The following is a 19,177-nucleotide window of genomic DNA, read 5'->3' on the forward strand; positions in this document are numbered from 1 at the left end:
GGTGGATAGTTTAGCAGCTCCTGCACCTCCTGAAAGTAATTGGGCATCAAGATTGTGTTGAAGAAAAAGAGGTGAAAATGTGTTGCTGGAAAAGCGCAGCAGGTCAGGCAGCATCCAGGGAACAGGAGAATCGACGTTTCGGGCATAAGCCCTTCTTTACAGTGATCTGCTGCGCTTTTCCAGCAACACATTTTCAGCTCTGATCTCCAGCATCTGCAGACCTCACTTTCTCCTTGAAGAAAAAGAGACCCTGGATGCTTGTGGTATCCCTTCAAGTAAATAAAGGAGTTTATTAGAGGATCAAAGACCAATTTTCTAGTGCTTTGGACCTACAGTAGACTAATAGCAGAGCTCAAAATGTGTTGCTGGAAAAGCACAGTAGGTCAGGCAGCATCCAGTGAACAGGAGAATCGACATTTCAGGCATAAGCCCTTCTTCAGGAATGAGGAAAGTTTGTCCAGCAGGCTAAGATAAAAGGTAGGGAGGAGGGACTTGGGGGAGGGGTGTCGGAAATGTGATAGGTGGAAAGAGGTCAAGGTGAGGGTGATAGGTCAGACTGGGGTGGGGGCGGAGAGGTCGGGAAGAAGATTGCAGGTTAGGAAGGTGGTGCTGAATTCGATGGATTAGACTGAGACAAGGTGGGGGGAGGGGAAATGAGGAAACTGGTGAAATCCGAGTTCATCCCTTGTGGTTGGAGGGATCCTAGGCGGAAGATGAGGCGCTCTTCCTCCAACCGTCGTTTTGTTGTGGTCTGGCGATGGAGGAGTCCAAAGACCTGCATATCCTTGGTGGAGTGGGAGGGGGAATTGAAATGTTGAGCCACAGGGTGGTTGGGTTGGTTGGTCCGGGTGTCCCAGAGGTGTTCTCTGAAACGCTCCGCAAGTAGCCGGCCTGTCTCCCCAATATAGAGGAGGCCACATCGGGTGCAGAGGATGCAATAGATGATGTGTGTGGAGGTGCAGGTGAATCTGTGGTGGATATGGAAATTTCCTTTGGGGCCTTGGAGGGAGGTGAAGGGGGAGGTGTGGGCGCAAGTCTTGCACCTCCTGCGGTTGCAGGGGAAGGTGCCGGGAGTGGAGGTTGGGTTGGTGGGGGGGTGTGGACCTGACGAGGGAGTCACGGAGGGAGTGGTCTTTACGGAATGCTGATAGGGGAGGGGAGGGAAATATATCCTTGGTGGTGGGGTCCGTTTGGAGGTGGCGGAAATGACGGCGGATGATGCGCTGAACATGGAGATTGGTGGGGTGGTAGGTGAGGACCAGTGGGGTTCTGTCCTGGTGGCGGTTGGAGGGGCGGGAACTCAAGGGCGGAGGAGCGGGAAGTGGAAGAGATGCGGTGGAGGGCATCGTCGACCACGTTGGGGGGGAAATTGCGGTCCTTGAAGAAGGAGGCCATCTGGGTTGTGCGTTTTTGGAACTGGTCCTCCTGGGAGCAGATGCGGCGGAGTCGAAGGAATTGGGAGAATGGGATGGCGTTTTTACAGGGGGCAGGATGGGAGGAGGTGTAGTCCAGGTAGCTGTGGGAGTCGGTCAGTTTGTAGTAGATGTCCGTGTTGATTCGGTCGCCTGAGATAGAAATAGAAAGGTCGAGGAAGGGGAGGGAGGAATCTGAGTCTGTCCAGGTGAATTTGAGGTCGGGGTGGAAGGTGTTGGTGAAGTGGATGAACTGTTCAACCTCCTCGTGGGAGCACGAGGCGGCGCCGATACAGTCATCGATGTAGCGGAGGAAAAGGTGGGGGGTGGGGCCAGTGTAGTTGCGGAAGATGGATTGTTCCACATATCCTACGAATTTGGTCGCCTGAGATAGAAATAGAAAGGTCGAGGAAGGGGAGGGAGGAATCTGAGACTGTCCAGGTGAATTTTCAACACGGACATCTACTACAAACCGACCGACTCCCACAGCTACCTGGACTACACCTCCTCCCATCCTGCCCCCTATAAAAACGCCATCCCATTCTCCCAATTCCTTCGACTCCGCTGCATCTGCTCCCAAGAGGACCAGTTCCAAAAACGCACAACCCAGATGGCCTCCTTCTTCAAGGACCGCCATTTCCCCCCGAACGTGGTCGACGATGCCCTCCACCGCATCTCTTCCACTTCCCGCTCCTCCGCCCTTGAGCCCCGCCCCTCCAACCGCCACCAGGACAGAACCCCACTGGTCCTCACCTACCACCCCACCAATCTCCATGTTCAGCGCATCATCCGCCGTCATTTCCGCCACCTCCAAACGGACCCCACCACCAAGGATATATTTCCCTCCCCTCCCCTATCAGCATTCCGTAAAGACCACTCCCTCCATGACTCCCTCGTCAGGTCCACACCCCCCACCAACGCAACCTCCACTCCCAGCACCTTCCCCTGCAACAGCAGGAGGTGCAAGACTTGCGCCCACACCTTCCCCCTCACCTCCCTCCAAGGCCCCAAAGGAAACTTCCATATCCACCACAGATTCACCTGCACCTCCACACACATCATCTATTGCATCCTCTGCACCCGATGTGGCCTCCTCTATATTGGGGAGACAGGCCGGCTACTTGCGGAGCGTTTCGAGAACACCTCTGGGACTCCTGGACCAACCAACCCAACCACCCTGTGGCTCAACATTTCAATTCCCCCTCCCACTCCACCAAGGATATGCAGGTCTTTGGACTCCTCCATCGCCAGACCACAACAAAACGACGGTTGGAGGAAGAGCGCCTCATCTTCCGCCTAGGAACCCTCCAACCACAAGGGATGAACTCGGATTTCACCAGTTTCCTCATTTCCCCTCCCCCCACCTTGTCTCAGTCTAATCCATCGAATTCAGCACTGCCTTCCTAACCTGCAATCTTCTTCCCGACCTCTCCGCCCCCACCCCAGTCTGACCTATCACCCTCACCTTGACCTCTTTCCACCTATCACATTTCCGACACCCCTCCCCCAAGTCCCTCCTCCCTACCTTTTATCTTAGCCTGCTGGACAAACTTTCCTCATTCCTGAAGAAGGGCTCATGCCCGAAACGTCGAATCTCCTGTTCCCTGGATGCTGCCTGACCTGCTGCGCTTTTCCAGCAACACATTTTCAGCTCTGATCTCCAGCATCTGCAGACCTCACTTTCTCCTCATAGCAGAGCTCACAGAAGTTGGGGTTTCAGTAATCCCAAGTCCCAAGCAAGGTATTCAGGCTTCTGAGAATTGCTAAATGTACCCAATAATGCCACATTCACAGCTCTTGCCCAACGTTGGCTTTCAAAGTTCCAGAGGCATGTATGAGATATGTTCATCCCCAGACCTTAATGTTTGGGGCAAATTATAAAAGCAGAACCAAAGTGGATTTGGGGTGTCACCCTAAGTAACATCCCCCACTGGAAGAAAATCCCAGTTTGCCTGCCTCTAACCGTTCTCCACGTTGTATATTTCCTCGCCATTTACTTAGCCAAGACAATGGAATTTCCCTTGGAACCAAGGATAAACCTGGTTGTATATCTGAGCTTAAAAATATTGACAAATTTCCAGTCAATATAACAAATTTCCAGTCAATATAACAAATTTCCAGTCAATATAACAAATTTCCAGTCTCCCTCCTGCAAAATTGTCCCAATGTCTTCCTCTTTTTATTGAGTCGGAGAAAATAATTATTTTCATTTACAGAGACTTTTTGTAATCTCAGCACATGTCCAAGCTCTTTGCAGATAATGAAGCATTTTTTGAAGAGGTTCTGTAATTTAGGAAACTAATTTCCTAACTGAACTGTAACTTGAGAAACACGGTAGCCTAAATTCTGTGCAGCAAGCTCTCAGAAACAACAATGAAGTTAAATAACCCAACATCTCTTTTAATTGCTCTTTTTCAGTATTAGTTAAGGGATAAATGTTGTCCTGGTCACCAAGGAGAACTCCTTGACGCTTTTTTTTGATCAGACCCTGGGATTTATATCATCTGAGGGGAGGACAGGGCCTCAATTTAAATTTCATTCAAAAGTCATCGCCTTCAACAATGCAGCACTCTCCTCGTACTACACTGAAGGGTCAATGCAGGTTAGGTGCTAAATAAGATATCCCAAAGAAGGGACCTTATTCCACATAAAACAATGTAAGTGCATTAACCAAATAATTAGTACTTGTGGCCAAGTCACATCTTCCTGGATACAAGTGTAGCAATTCCAAATTACAACTGGAGTAGAAAGCAGATGCAGCAAGGGGTTGGTTTATAGTTTTGAGTTTTTGTGTTTAATTTCCTGCCAGTAAAGGATAGCTAAAATTGTCGGGAATTATGGTCGCTGATCATAAGATACAGAAGTAAACTGAAAGATGAATTTCTACTTCTAAAAAGAAATCAAACTTTTCAATTTAGAAATTCATCCAGATAATGTCCCTTCCTGGATCACACCCTAAGCCTCCACATTGGTGTATTAGCCAGTTCGATCATCCACCAACTCTAAGAAAACTGGTACATAGTGCCTATGCCCAAAATAGGTGATACACTCTATACTATCACAAATAGAGACCCAACTGTGGTTTAAGGGTCTCATTGAAGTATTAGTTCACCTTGTGTTGAGCCATACCAGTTGCATGCAGAAAAACTGATTAATAGGGGTCCCGAAAAGGACTGTTGCAGGATGCAACCTACTAAGCAAGTACTTAAAATGTGTTTAAGCTGAAAGTAGAGCTGCGAGTAGCAGACTGCTGCCAGCCACAGCTACTTCCATGTTGAATACCAACACTAGCCTTAAGGTGATCACTACTGATATCCCTTCAAGGCTATTCAAGAAATATTTTCTGACGGTACAACATATTGAATTGCAACTTTTAAAAATTATAACCCTGCAGTGCTCCATGATTTTTCTGTGCAAAATATGCACATTGTTGTTGTAGTGCAGAGAGTTAAGTCTGCAGCCCCTCCTGGGCTTAGTTCACTTTTTTGTAATTCTATTTATTCTAAATTATTAATAAAACACAGCAAGCACCCCAAAGTCATTTTGCTGCATCCTTACTAGGGTCATCTGGTATGTAGAGTAAGAAACGATGTAAATACTGTAGATCCTGTGTTAAATGAAGGATACTTCACAGAAAACTGTTGAATGAAGAACCGCAACTAGGCAGGTGAGCATTGTATGGTAAATACAGATGAGTTTGGATTCCACTCACTGGTGACGGACAATCAAAACAGCATTCAATAGTTAAACATTAAGTTGGCTGTTGTGGTGCCAGTATATGCTACATAATTTGATAATTCTCAGAGAAGGGTATTTTAATTCATTACTGTATCAGTTCTACTCCAGATCGGACTGTTACAGATAAGATGAAAGTTGTAGGTGTGTCGGGTATGGGGAAAACTGAGAAATGTGTTGGAGGCAGTTTGTTTTGTTTTTAATGAATTTTTAATACCTATCGTGTGACTTTTTAAAAAAAGGGATCCGTTCTTGGGGTGTGAGTATTATTAGCATTTTTTGTCAAATCTTAACAGAAGGGACTTTAATGGAAACATATTGGAACAGGTGAAGAATTATCACAGAGACTTGTCAATGGTCATCCAAAGAAATTTCTATTGTTGGAATCTGATGTGAGAAAATTGAAATTGAAACAAAAGATTTTACACAGTGCAATTGGTGAAAAGCTAAGGTCAACATGAAGACAAAACAAACTTGAAACAAAAACCCAGTGGTTGGAATCTTAATGATTAGATTACTTACAGTGTGGAAACAGGCCCAACAAGTCCACACCAACCCGCCGAAGAGCAACCCACCCAGACCCATTCCCCTACATTTACCCCTTCACCTAACACTACAGGCAATTTAGCATGGCCAATTCACCTAACCTGCGCATCTTTGGATTGTGGGAGGAAACCGGAGCACTCAGACGAAACCCACACAGACACAGGGAGAATGTGCAAACTCCACAACAGACAGTTGCTTGAGGTAGGAATTGAACCCAGGTCCCTTGCGCTGTGAGGCAGCAGTGCTAACCACTGTACCACCATGCCGCCCATGATGATAATGAAAAATCCAAAGAAAGTTATTAGGAAGGTTAATGCTGAAATTAATCTTAACTACTGGCAGATAAATGTCTCCATCATGTAAAGAAATTCAAGAGTTTGTTGAAAAAAGTAGCATATTATATAAAAGTGTCTGCTCTGTATTTTCTTTGGGTGCTTCATAATTTAGTGAAGAGTAGACAGTGAACCTTAAGAGGATAGTCATTGTCACCACTTGGAACAGAATAACAGTCTGTGTCCATGGCACCAAATGCTAATATAAAATAAATCATAAACTCTACAGCATACATTGTAAAAAGATTAACTGCTACATAAGATGTTACAGAGTTATAATTTCATTTTGGGTTTTGGAGATTATCTTTCTTCTCTTCAAATTTCTCTGTATATTTTCTCCTCTTGCTTTTTCTCATGAAAGTGATAATTCATCTTGGGGTAAAATTCTTGGTAAAGCAAAACCCAACCTAGAGCTTTATCAAATGACTCTTCTTTTTGTAAGTATGGAAAATGAACATTGTGGGTTGTCAAAAATAGGCTTGGTGTTGTGCCCAATTTAAATTTACATGTCTTTAGTTCCAACACCAAGCTGCAGGATATTGATCAAGAACAAAGATATAAAAACATCTTCTATAAAGATATAGAAACAGAAGTAGGCTATTTGACCCTTAAAGCTTGCTTGCCATTCAATACGATCATATCAGATCATCTAATTCAGTTTCCTGTTGCTGCTCTCCCCCCACATCTTTTGATCCCTTTAATCCTAAGAATGTCTTGAAAGTCTTCAATGTTTTGGCCCCACTAGTTTTCTATGGCAGATAATTCCACAGGCTCACCACTTGCTGGGTAAGACATTTCTCCTCATCTCTGTCCTAAAAGGCCTATCCCTTTTCCTTAGACCGTGACCATTGGTTCTGGACTTCTCAGTCATCAAGAATATCATTCTTACATCTACCTGTCTAGTCATTCTACAATTTTACAGGGTTTCTAAGAGATCGCCCCCTCAGTCTTCAAAATTATAGTGATTGAGTCCCTCCCCGTACACCAGACCTGCCATGTCAGAAATCAGTCTGGTAAAACCTACTTTGCACTCACTCAATGGCCAGAAAATCCTTCCTCAGATAAGGAGACCAGGACTGCACACTACATTCGAGGTGAGGTCTTACTAATGCCCGCACAGTTACAGCAAGACATCCCTACTCCTGTACTTGAAACCTCTCGCTATGAAGGCCAACATATATTTTGCCTTTCTCATTGCTTGCTGAACCTCCGTGCTTGCTTTCAGTGAAGATACTCTAGTCCTGTTGCACCACCTTTTTCCCCAGTTTATCGCCATTCAGATAATAATCTACCTACCTGTATTTGCTACCAAAGTAGATAATCTCACATTTATGAGGAAGTGAGGACTGCAGATGCTGGAGATCAGAGCTGAAAATGTGTTGCTGGAAAAGTGCAGCAGGTCAGGCAGCATCCAAGGGGCAGGAGAATCGACGTTTCAGGCATGACCCCTTCCTGAAGAGGGGCTCATGCCCAATCTCATATTTATCCACATTATGCTGCATCTGCCACATATTTGCCCATTTACTTGTCCAAATCACAGAGAAGCTTCTCTGCATCCTTCTTGCAGCATCACCCTACCCAGTTTTGCTTCTTCTGCAACCTTGGAGATATGACACTTGATTTCCTCATCTAAATCATTATTATATATTGAAAATAGCCATGGTTCAAGCACTAATCCTTGCAGTACCAATCATAGCCTGCCACTTGGAAAAAGACCCGTTTATTCCTAATCTTTGCTTCCGGTCTGTCAACCATTTCAGTACATGTCCTTCAATCCCATGCACTTTAATTTTACACGCTAATCTCTTATGTGGGGCCTTATCAAATGCCTCTGAAAACCCAATTAAACTACATCCACTGGCTCCCCCTTATCTACTCTATTAGTTACATCCTCAAAAAACTCTAGCAAATTTGTTAAGTATCACTTCCCTTTTATAAATCCATGCTGATTCTATGCAGTCCTGTCTCTATTTTCCAAGTGCTCTGCTACTGCATCTTCTATAATGAACTTGAACATTTTTCCCAACTACAAATATCTGGGCTATTTTCCCTGCTCATGCTTAGGAATGCTCCATCCAGTCATAGTGCCCACTCTACAGGTCTAGCTGAGGTTAGCTAATTCAGCACAAACAGACCCATTTCAATCTAAATGGATTAAATCATAGAGCCCTAGCTTGACTCAGTTAGCAACAGTTTGCTTCTGACCTAGAGGTATTGGTTTAAATGCATTAAGAACTAAACTACATGATCCAGTTTGACACTCCCATGGCATTGCAGAGCTTGTCACCTTTCAGATCAAAAACCTGAAACTAAAATCTGTTCTGCCAACTCAAGTAAAAGATCCCATTAGCACGATTGAAGGAGAACAAAAACAAGTTCTCCCTGGTTGAAAACAGCATTTTCCTCTCACTCAACACCATTAAAAACAGATTATCTGATTGTTCATCTCATGTTTTGCAAGTGCTACCTTTATTTTCTTTACCACACCAGATGGTGCAATTCCCTACTAAAACCAGTAGGGGAGCTTTCACTTAGTAGCCTCAGTAGCCAAAAGCAACAACGTTTTGTACTTCCAACCAACTCCAGTACGAAGATGAAACTGTGCATGTATTTAGCTACTGAACACTGTCAAAAATATCCTGTATACAAAAACACATTCTATTAAGGAGATTTCTGTGGTGTAACTAAATCGAACATTTAGACAACCTTCCAGAATACAGTAAAATAAAGTGAAAGGCTAAAAAAATCTGTAGAAGTTTAAAGACAATTGAAGAACCACTTACTTAGATTATTAAAATTTCATGAACAGGTACAAAAATTCATCAAAAAGATTCATGGAACACTGGCCTTTGTATTTAAGGGATTAAAGTAAAGGTCAATAGAAGTCATATTTTGGCTCCGCAACACCCTAGTTAGAGAATACCTGGAATAATGTGAGCAGTTCTGAGTTTCACTGCCTGCAAATGATGAATTGGTCTTGGAGGCACAGGAGCACAGAGTTACTGGAATGATACTGGGTCTGAATTACAAGGAGAGATTGGGGAAATAAGAGTTGGATTCACTGGAATTTAGAAATTCAAGGGATGACTTGATTGAAGCTTTCAACAGATTCACAGAATAATTAGTATAGATTGTAACAATTTACAGTAGTTGAGAAATGTAGGGACTGTAAGGCATTGTCTAAAATTTGGTATCACACCTTTCAGGCATGAAGTCAGGAAACAATTTGATACACTTTTTGGCAGTTGTCTTTTCCCTAGGATGGAGGACTTGAAGACTAGGGGATGCATGTCCAAGATGAAAGGAGAGAGATTTAGATTAGATTAGATTACAGTGTGGAAACAAGCCCTTCGGCCCAACAAAGTTGAAACTTTATTGCTGGAACAGCACAGCAGGTCAGGCAGCATCCAGGGAACAGGAGATTCGACGTTTCGGGCACAGGCCCTTCTTCAGGAATGAGCAGAGAGTGTTCAGCAGGAGAAGATAAAAGGTAGGGAGGAGGGACTTGGAGGAGGGGCGTTGGAAATGTGATAGGTGGAAAGAGGTCAAGGTGAGGGTGATAGGTCGGAGTAGGATGGAGGCGGAGAGGTCAAGAAGAAGACTGCAGGTCAGGAAGGCGGTGCCGGGCTGGAGGGATTCGGCTGAGACAAGGTGGGGGGAGGGGGGATGAAGAAACTGGTGAAGTCCAAGTTCATCCCCTGTGGTTGGAGGGTTCCCAGTCGGAAGATAAGACGCTCCTCCTCCGACCGTCGCGTTGTTGTGGTTTGGCGGTCATTGGACTCATCCACCGCCAAACCACAACAACGCGACGGTCGGAGGAGGAGCGTCTTATCTTCCGACTGGGAACCCTCCAACCACAGGGGATGAACTTGGACTTCACCAGTTTCTTCATCCCCCCTCCCCCCACCTTGTCTCAGCCGAATCCCTCCAGCCCGGCACCGCCTTCCTGACCTGCAGTCTTCTTCTTGACCTCTCCGCCTCCATCCTACTCCGACCTATCACCCTCACCTTGACCTCTTTCCACCTATCACATTTCCAAGGCCCCTCCTCCAAGTCCCTCCTCCCTACCTTTTATCTTCTCCTGCTGAACACTCTCTGCTCATTCCTGAAGAAGGGCCTGTGCCCGAAACGTCGAATCTCCTGTTCCCTGGATGCTGCCTGACCTGCTGTGCTGTTCCAGCAATAAAGTTTCAACTTTGATCTCCAGCATCTGCAGACCTCACTTTCTCCTTCGGCCCAACAAGTCCACACCGACCCGCCGAAGCGTTACCCACCCATACCCCTACATTTACCCCTTACCTAACACTACGGGCAATTTAGCATGGCCAATTCACCTGACCTGCACATCTTTGGATTGTGGGAGGAAACCGGAGCACCCGGAGAAAACCCACACAGACACGGGGAGAAGGTACAAACTCCACACAGTCAGTCGCCTGAGGGGGGAATTGAACCCGGGTCTCTGGCGCTGTGAGGCAGCAATGCTAACCACTGTGCCACCGTGCCGCCCACTCTAATTGCCCTAATTTAAAAAAGACATGAGGGGCAATTTTTACACAGAGGAGACAGTGAGGTCTGCAGATGCTGGAGATCAGAGCTGAAAATGTGTTGCTGGAAAAGCGCAGCAGGATTCCTGAAGAAGGGCTTATGCCCGAAACGTCGATTCTCCTGTTCCCTGGATGCTGCCTGACCTGCTGCGCTTTTCCAGCAACACATTTTCAGCTCAATTTTTACACAGAGGATGGTTCATGTGTTGAATAAACTTCCTGAGGCATTGGTGGATGTGGGTAAAATTACAAAATTTAAAAGACATTTGGATCGGTACATGAATAGTAAACGTTTGGAGGGATATGGGTCAGGAACAGGCAGGTGGGACTAGTTTAGTTTGGGATTATATTTGGCATGGACTGGTTGGACCAAAGGGTCTGTTTCCATGCTGCATGACTCTATGACTAGGACTCCATGGTAGAAATTTGAAAGCTTCTCTTTCAGGCAGCAACTGATGCTGAATCAATTGTCAACCTTAAAACTGTTAACCAAATAAGTTAAGGGAAATGAGACAAAAGTAGGTATATGGATTTGGGTCAAATTGGCTAGCAACTCTGATTTTGTTTAATAGTGGAACAATTTCCACAGGTTAAATGGCCTATTCCCAAGTTCCCACATGTTCATTCTCAAATGATTGATTCTACATGAGTACTGAATAAAAACTTTAGGGCATTACAATCTCTCAGTCAGGTGTAACTGTTCAGTTTGATATTTAACTATTTGAATCAAATATTATTGGGGCAATGTGTTAATCAAGATATTCTATAAACATGCAGAAACCCAGGAGTGATTACAAGGTAATTGTCCTATGGATTCATGTGAATTAACAAATCCTGAACTTTGAACCCAGATAATTCATACATTAATTTTGTTTGTTTGCTGGAGGTCAGATTGTTATCTCTGAATTGTTTGTTGTCATCTCTTTATTCTATAAGTATGTTTAATTATATGTGAAGATTTTAATTCACGTTAGGGGTAAGTGCTGTTTATAGGAGACTTGACCTCCTTACTGCAGAGTGGTCAAGAAAATATTTCCACCGTTACTGAGGAACTGGTTGACTAGTACATTTTATACTGCCACGCAGGGTTCAAGTATTTCCTGTGATTAACTGCTGTGGCACAACGAGGAGCCTGTGTGAATATTCAAGTGTTGTTGCAATGAACAATTAATCATAGAAAATGCTGCAATCGTTCAAAACAAAATGAAGGGGCACCACAGACAAGATCGTTGCAAATCACAAAAAAGGTCGCTCTGAATTTAGCGCCGTTTCTGTCCCACCATCTTCCTTGAAGGAAACCCAGGGTGGATGCCAGGAATTAGCAGGGGGCGCCTCCTCCACCCTAAAGGTATCCGGTCCCTAGGAAGCAGTCTCAACAAGTCCCTTCCACGCAACTGCCTCGGTGCCCGATGTCCTGCAAGTGGAGGGAATATTGGCGCCACCGCAGCCTCTGTCTCTATTGACTGCTGCCGACACCCAAGTGGCGCGAACACACCTCAATCAGAATCAGCTCATTCCCCTCCCACTTCAATGTAAAACCGAATCGGACTGAAAACACGGCCTGCGGACAACTCTGAAGCTATCCAAATGAAATGCTCCAAAAGCAGCCAAAGGTCCAGTGCATGTCATGTTTAATCATTGGTAAAGTAATCAAGCCCTCACGTTGTGGAATTTATAAGCCACGCACCGTGATAAGTTATCTATGTAAATTAAAATTTAATTGTAGGCACCTCGTCTCTATATTAAACCACCCTCTGCCAGCGAGCTTTCTGTCAGTTGCCATTGGATTGTGTGGGGAGCCTTAAGCAGCCAGGAAGGCCATGAAAACTTTAACCGAGAAGATCTCTTTCACAGGTTAGATTTTTTTCTTTCCCAGCTGGGAGCGCGTTTGACTGTAGTAACTGTACCTAGTGTTTGTGTCCAAGGGCAGGGGAGAACGCCTGGAGTTGGAAAAGATTGTTGGACGCGGTCCTAGCTTCGCCACCCCTTGACCCAGTGTTAAAGAGCTGCTTGTGGCGGTTCCACGGAAGGGGGAATAGGCTGAGAGTGAGTGACGGATAACGAAGCTTCCAGATTTGCCACGTCGAAAGTCAGCAGGGCTAATAAACTGAACGTTGTGGGAGGAAATACTTGCTTGGGAATGTGTGATTTGCAACTATTTCAGTTGCCGAATTGATCTTTTGGATTTGATCTGAACTGTAAACATGATTCGCCCCGATGTGTTTTATACTACAATTAGAGTCCGTGCAAAACTTCTTTGTGTTTCTGAAGTGAGCACTCAAGTTTTAACCTGGTCTAATCTGTGATTCTGCCTGTTTTACGAATGAAGTTTTGATACCAGTGGTTTTGTGTGAGCCGTTCAGTCCCAAACTGTAATTCCAGTCTGTGAAGGGTCCCTCACAGATTCTGGGAGGACCTGAATCAGTCGTCAATTGTAACTTTACAAATTGTTTTAAGGAACAGAAAGTTAGCACCAGCTGGTATTTACAATGGGAATTTTTTCTTCCCCTGAGCATTCCTCTATCATTACTAGCCATTTGACGACACATTTACCTCCTTACCCCATCCCCACCCCCCTTCCGCCCAGTTCTGCTTCATTCTGTCGATATTGAGAAGATTGAACTACAGTAACATCTGAAAATGCAAAGAAAAAGACCCAGCTAAGTTTGATGCTGTGGCTAATATCGTTGAACATATCGCGTGTGTGTACGCACACAGTCGGCACATTTCACAAGTTTGCGCCGTTATTTGGGCACTGAGGGGTGAGCTGATAGAGAGCGGGTGGTATTGTAGCACCGGGGGGGGGGGGGGGGGGTGGTGTTCCCAGCCATTCGCGACAGTTCTGGAAAAATAGCGAAGTTTGTGCTGGCTGGTGTTTGCATTCGTGTGACGCTGGCGTTCCGGGAGGAAGCCCGGGGTGAGTGAGTGATAGTGACAGGCTGACTCAGAGAGAGAGGTCAGGACCGCCCGGCTCCGCTACATTGCTCACATACCACCGCCCCCAGATCAGTCTCCTGTGTGCATACTGTATATATATCCAGCCCAGAGCGCACTCGCTGCTTCTCACAATCTGCAAACTCTTCCTGGGCAAGGATCTTACCGGGACTTTCAGGCGCAAACCTCCCCATTAAAGCGATCAGCTTGTAAACCATGACTGTTAAATCCAGTTCCTCGGGATCTACTCTTACTTATTCCAAAATGAGAGGGGTGGTCGCAATACTTACTGGTAATTTTGTTTTCCTATCACAAGATTTTAATTTGTTAATATTTCAAATGATTGCAAGTTGCAATTGTGCATATTTGGATTTTAATATTCCCAAGTTTTAAATTTTAGCAATGCGCTTTATTCTAGAGGTCCGTTTAAATGCTGATCGTATATGGATTTTTAAACTTGCAAAGAAAGCAGCAACAAAAGAAAACGAAACGACTGAAATGATTCGATTGTTCCGGTCTTTCTCCATTTTTTTGAGCTTCCCATTCTTAGCCGTTGTATTGTTTTATTTACAGCTTTTATGAAACAAAGGCGAATGGGACTGAACGATCTCATCCAGAAAATAGCAGCTTCTCAGTCCTACGCCTGTAAACAGTAAGTATCCCGTGCCTTCCTCTATCACTGAATACTTGTTGCATGGGCCCCAGACCCCACTATAGACGAGGCTGTCAGTAACGTCAGCTGGATGTGAGACTTTTAAGGGGATATTGGAGAGAGGTGGGAGGAATTTGCCCAGGAGCCTGCTGCTTTGGCTTAACTTGTGTACAATAGTGCCCCTGTGTGTACCGAGATGTCGCTGGCTGGTTTTCACCCGTTCAAACGAAGCTTTGTGTTCCTGAAAATCACACTCTGATTCAGACGGGAGTGCCCGCTCATGGACAGGCTCTGAAATCCTGCGGGAGGTCCTGAACCGGTCTCTAATGGGGTTTGTAAATTTTGTCTTTAAACAGCACAGAAGTGCCAGCCATGTTACACGTCACTCCTAAAGAAACCGAAGCGAATGGGGACAGCGCGTCTCCTCCGGTGAGTATGAAGATCATCAAAGGATCTGATTGTTCTTTCTATGAACTCCTCGCCAGCGAGTTAACTTGCTTTCTCTGACTTCTCTTGCAGCCCAGCCCAATGTCAGCCCAGATCAACCTTGGTCCTTCCTCTAACCCCCAGTAGGTATCAATGAACCTGGTCTTGTTGCAGTTTTAAACAATCATTTCTGATCTTCAGTGGATTGGATTTTACTGTCCATTGCAACGTTTCATGATGTTTTGCATTCTCTCTCCTATAGGGCAAAGCCAAGTGACTTCAACTTTCTAAAGGTGATTGGAAAAGGAAGTTTTGGAAAGGTTTGTAACACTTTTTTTTCTAAAATGAAATAAGTGCAAACGATAAAAATCATCTTTCTTTTTATAATCTGTTTCTCCAAATAAATAAGTGGCTTTTATTTTAACAGGTTCTCCTAGCGAAACACAAGTCTGATGACCAGTTTTATGCTGTGAAAGTCTTGCAGAAAAAGGCAATTTTGAAGAAGAAAGAGGTACAAATAATTGACACTATTTAGCAATTCTGAGACTTCTTACTGAATTGGGGATGTTGCAAGGGATTTTCTTCTCCTGTAGGGGGAGTTTTCAGCTACAAACTAACTCGATCAAGCTTGCCATTTTAACAACAAAAAAAACATATATATTCACTTGAGTTTATGACTAATTTCTCTTATTTTTCCATTTTAAGGAGAAACACATTATGTCGGAGCGCAATGTTCTGCTAAAGAACGTGAAGCACCCTTTCTTAGTGGGGCTGTACTATTCATTCCAGACAGCTGATAAACTCTACTTTGTCCTGGATTACATAAACGGAGGCGAGGTAAATCACAAGGGACTAACTGCAGCATCAGATTTCCTGTCCCAAATGGCAACCATGTGAAAGACATTTATTTTAAAGGGAAAATCTAGCAGCGGATGTAAAAGGCAGTCCTTAGGACTGTAATTAGCTGTTGAGTGGGAACTATAACATAGTTGTGGGAATAGGGGGAGGTGAGCTGGTTTGATGATGGGCTGTAACAGGCCACTTCCTCCTGTCAAAAGGGTGCCCTACCGGATTATTTTCCCAATTTTAATTTTTATGTTGGTTTGCTTTCTTCTGTAGTTGTTTTACCACCTCCAGCGTGAGCGATGTTTCCTGGAACCAAGAGCAAGGTTTTATGCTGCTGAGATTGCCAGTGCTCTGGGTTACCTCCATTCTCTTAACATTGTTTACAGGTTAGTGGATATGAATGAAGAAACCAAACTTCTGATTAAGTTGTAAAATATTATGTTAATATCCTGAAGGAATAAAACTGATTTAACAGATTTATTAATTGTCCCACACACTTTATTCAAGTCACCAGAATAACTCAATTGTAAGTAGCACTCTTCTTTTTATTTTGTAGAGATTTAAAGCCTGAGAATATTTTACTTGATCGCCAAGGACACATTGTTCTGACTGATTTTGGTCTATGCAAAGAGAACATTGAATCAAATGGCACAACATGCACTTTCTGTGGCACACCTGAGGTAAGTAAAACATGTAGCCTGTGGATCCCAGAGGCCATTGTGTGAACTCTACTTATATCCCATCACTAGTCCAATCTTTATCTCCTTTAGAAAAGATTTTAAACTAATAATGCTTGCAATGTGCATGTACTGTAACATAAACCAGAAAATGTTGATGCCCTTGGAGATACAAAGATACATTAAGGAAGAACTAATTTTTCCTCAGTGCTTCTTGAAGCAGCAGGGAATGTTTAGCCAGTCTTGATTAAGTTAGCAATGTGTTTTTCTTATTACTGCTATGAATGGCAGTAATATTCTGAATAAGCCACTGCTTTTGAAACCAAATATCTTCAGTGTTGCCAGTACCAGCCAATAGTAAAGATCTGATAAACACTCTACAGCTGCACTCATGCAATCCTGACCATTGACAATTGTTAGTTTGGTTCCTGCTTGTGCTGTAGAATATGCCCAGCAATATACCCGGGAATAAAATCTTTAGAATCAACTCTAGCTATATATGTGCAACATAAAGCTGCACTTTTTTAATGGACTGTAAAGTTATTAATAACAGACTTTTGTAATGGAGCTTGTCTGTCCTATCTGTATTGTATCAGAGTTTTGTGAAAAAACACATTGGCTTAAATAGTCCTTTGATTTATTCTATTACAGTACTTGGCCCCTGAGGTTTTACACAAGCAACCCTATGACCGAACAGTTGACTGGTGGTGCCTGGGTGCGGTTCTCTATGAGATGTTGTATGGCTTGGTAAGCATCATCTATGCATTGCTAAGCATACAGTCAAGATGTTTCCTTGCTTTATAATGTTAGAGTTTATTGTGAATTAATAATCTTTTCTATGTTTTGATTTAGCCGCCATTCTATAGCAGAAACACGGCTGAGATGTATGATAATATTCTGAACAAGCCACTACTTTTGAAACCGAATATTTCCAATGCTGCTAGGGACCTGCTGGAGGGCTTGCTGCAAAAAGACCGAACAAAGCGTCTGGGTGCGAAGGCAGACTTTGTAAGTATGCGTTTATTTTCTTTTGATTAAACTATTTTCCTTCTTTTGGCTATACAAAGAAGCTACCTGTTGAGAGTAAATGTTTGCACCTTGCATTTCTGAAGTGCTGATTCTAAGATGGAATGCTTTGAAAAAGGGCTTTCTATTTGGAGTTAACTGGTCTCTTTCATTCTTGTCACCATCTGAGTAAATGTAGTGAGCCATTTGAGTAAAGCATGTACTTTTAAAACTGGACGGGATTCATGAACCTGGTCGACTGCTGTGCTCCTTTGTTTTGAAACCGAATTGAGGAGCCAACTAAGTTACTTCACAAAATCAGTCTATTCTCTATTAAAGTCCTTTTTTTTGTCATTTTGACTGTTACATCCTCTATCTACAGCTGGATATCAAGGCCCACATCTTCTTTTCTCCGATAAACTGGGTTGATTTAAATGCCAAGAAGCTTACGCCTCCATTTAATCCTAATGTGGTAAGTAATTAATTGTTCACAGAATTGCTCCACTGTAGTAGATGTGATTAATGCAAAGGAAGCAACCCAAGTTTGATTATTCACTTAAACTAGTGAATCACATCTAAAATTACAGCAAGAATATAAACTGAATAATAATTCTCTATACCTTTTGGCTATTGTAGAGTGGACCTTCTGACCTGCAGCACTTTGATCCAGAGTTCACAGAGGAACCAGTTCCAAACTCCATTGGTAGATCACCTGATAATGCTCTGATTACTGCCAGTGTTAAGGAAGCATCAGAAGCTTTCCTGGGATTTTCATATGCTCCACCGCTCGACTCCTTCCTGTAGTGAATCATCACATTGAATCGCCTGATGGGGTTCACCTTAACTGAGCTCGAAGCTCAGTTACCAAGAAATGGAACTTAGCTTGGAAGGAAAGTTACACATCTCATTGGCAGCTGCCTGGCCTTCTATTCCATTTCTGAGATGATTCTGAAATGTTCAAGGAGCATTTGTTGCCATGTGGATCTTGGAAGGTGGCTTCAACGTGCCGTGTGGCTACACACCAGAAAAAAAATCCATTAATCAAAGGGATAGAGAGAGAACTTTTGTCACCCATCCATCATTTCAAGATCTTTTTATTTAAACCTGACTTGAAAACAATGATTGCCTGAAGTCTGTTTCAGTACACGTGCCTTTTGCAGTCAGCAAGTCCGAAGGCATTGGAGTGGTCATGTTCAAGGGTTGTGACACAGTATATAGAAATGTGAACAATGGTGCAAGTATGGTTCAGTCTGGGCCATGGGCCTAATGATTTCTGTGGTTTAAACATTGACTTGAGGGATTTTTATCGACACAGCAGATCCTGCACAATGGGGTATATTCATCACATCCGCACAAGGAAGACAAAATGTTGTGTCGCAATGCTGTCTCTATTTAACTTAACATCTCCACCCATACAAATATACACAATTAATCTCTAAAATAGTTTACTACAATATGCTTGAGGCATTGCTGCTATAGGTAGAACTATAAATTGTTTCTAGGACCAAAATGCCCCATTGTGCTGTCTGTCTTAACTTCCAACTGGCTTCTATGTGCTAGTAACCTTGTATGTATAAAGTAACTTCATTATTGTCTCTAACATTCCAGATTTTAATGGTTATCCCATTTCAGCTGTGCATATGTAAGGAAATCTGTACGTTGTGATCTGTTGTTGCACTAGTTTTAATGTGTATATTTAAGACATTACCAGTAATGTAAATGATTTTTCTGTAAAATAGATTGTAATTTTAATTTGTTTTGAAATGTACACATTCCTGAACTAAGGTTGAGTTTGCAATAAATGTGAAACTATTTTAAAAATATATTTACACTCAACCTTTGTACTAAGTTAAACTAATCCACCACTGTTTCAAATTTCATTGAGGAAGCAATCATGCATTAAATACATTCTCAATAGCACATTCACTGTGCATACTCCTAAACAGTAAATTTACATTTCCTCCTGGGTCAGCAAAAGAGACTGGTAAACACCCAAACCTTTTGAGGGTACATCTCCATTTTCCTTGAGTTGCAAGAAAGCAGAGACGCACATTTTCTGAGCGTGACT

The 19,177-nt window shown here is 43.4% G+C and overlaps 1 protein-coding gene across 6 annotated transcripts in view; it reads left to right on the forward strand.

The window, feature by feature from the left end:
• sgk1 (serum/glucocorticoid regulated kinase 1) overlaps positions 1 to 18,932 on the forward strand; it is a 100,798-nt gene extending 81,866 nt beyond the window's left edge. For 4 of the 6 annotated variants that reach the window (XM_043686298.2, XM_043686304.2, XM_043686308.2 and 1 more), the window contains 12 exons: positions 14,077 to 14,155; positions 14,512 to 14,584; positions 14,675 to 14,724; positions 14,844 to 14,901; positions 15,009 to 15,092; positions 15,287 to 15,418; positions 15,701 to 15,813; positions 15,984 to 16,107; positions 16,756 to 16,851; positions 16,957 to 17,112; positions 17,492 to 17,581; positions 17,746 to 18,932. In XM_043686298.2, coding sequence (XP_043542233.1) covers positions 14,077 to 14,155; positions 14,512 to 14,584; positions 14,675 to 14,724; positions 14,844 to 14,901; positions 15,009 to 15,092; positions 15,287 to 15,418; positions 15,701 to 15,813; positions 15,984 to 16,107; positions 16,756 to 16,851; positions 16,957 to 17,112; positions 17,492 to 17,581; positions 17,746 to 17,913 — 1,223 coding nt within the window. In that variant the 3' untranslated portion in view covers positions 17,914 to 18,932. Of the gene's footprint in view, positions 1 to 12,079; positions 12,424 to 13,606; positions 13,796 to 14,076; positions 14,156 to 14,511; positions 14,585 to 14,674; positions 14,725 to 14,843; positions 14,902 to 15,008; positions 15,093 to 15,286; positions 15,419 to 15,700; positions 15,814 to 15,983; positions 16,108 to 16,755; positions 16,852 to 16,956; positions 17,113 to 17,491; positions 17,582 to 17,745 lie in introns of those variants that run through there. The other 2 variants (XM_043686318.2, XM_043686313.2) reach the window with 2 other exon arrangements.
• Positions 18,933 to 19,177: the final 245 nt, after the last annotated feature.

Source organism: Chiloscyllium plagiosum, unplaced genomic scaffold, assembly GCF_037043375.1.
Source record: "Chiloscyllium plagiosum isolate Xiang-an unplaced genomic scaffold, Cpla_swu_hap1 HiC_scaffold_3, whole genome shotgun sequence".
NCBI lineage: Eukaryota > Metazoa > Chordata > Chondrichthyes > Orectolobiformes > Hemiscylliidae > Chiloscyllium > Chiloscyllium plagiosum.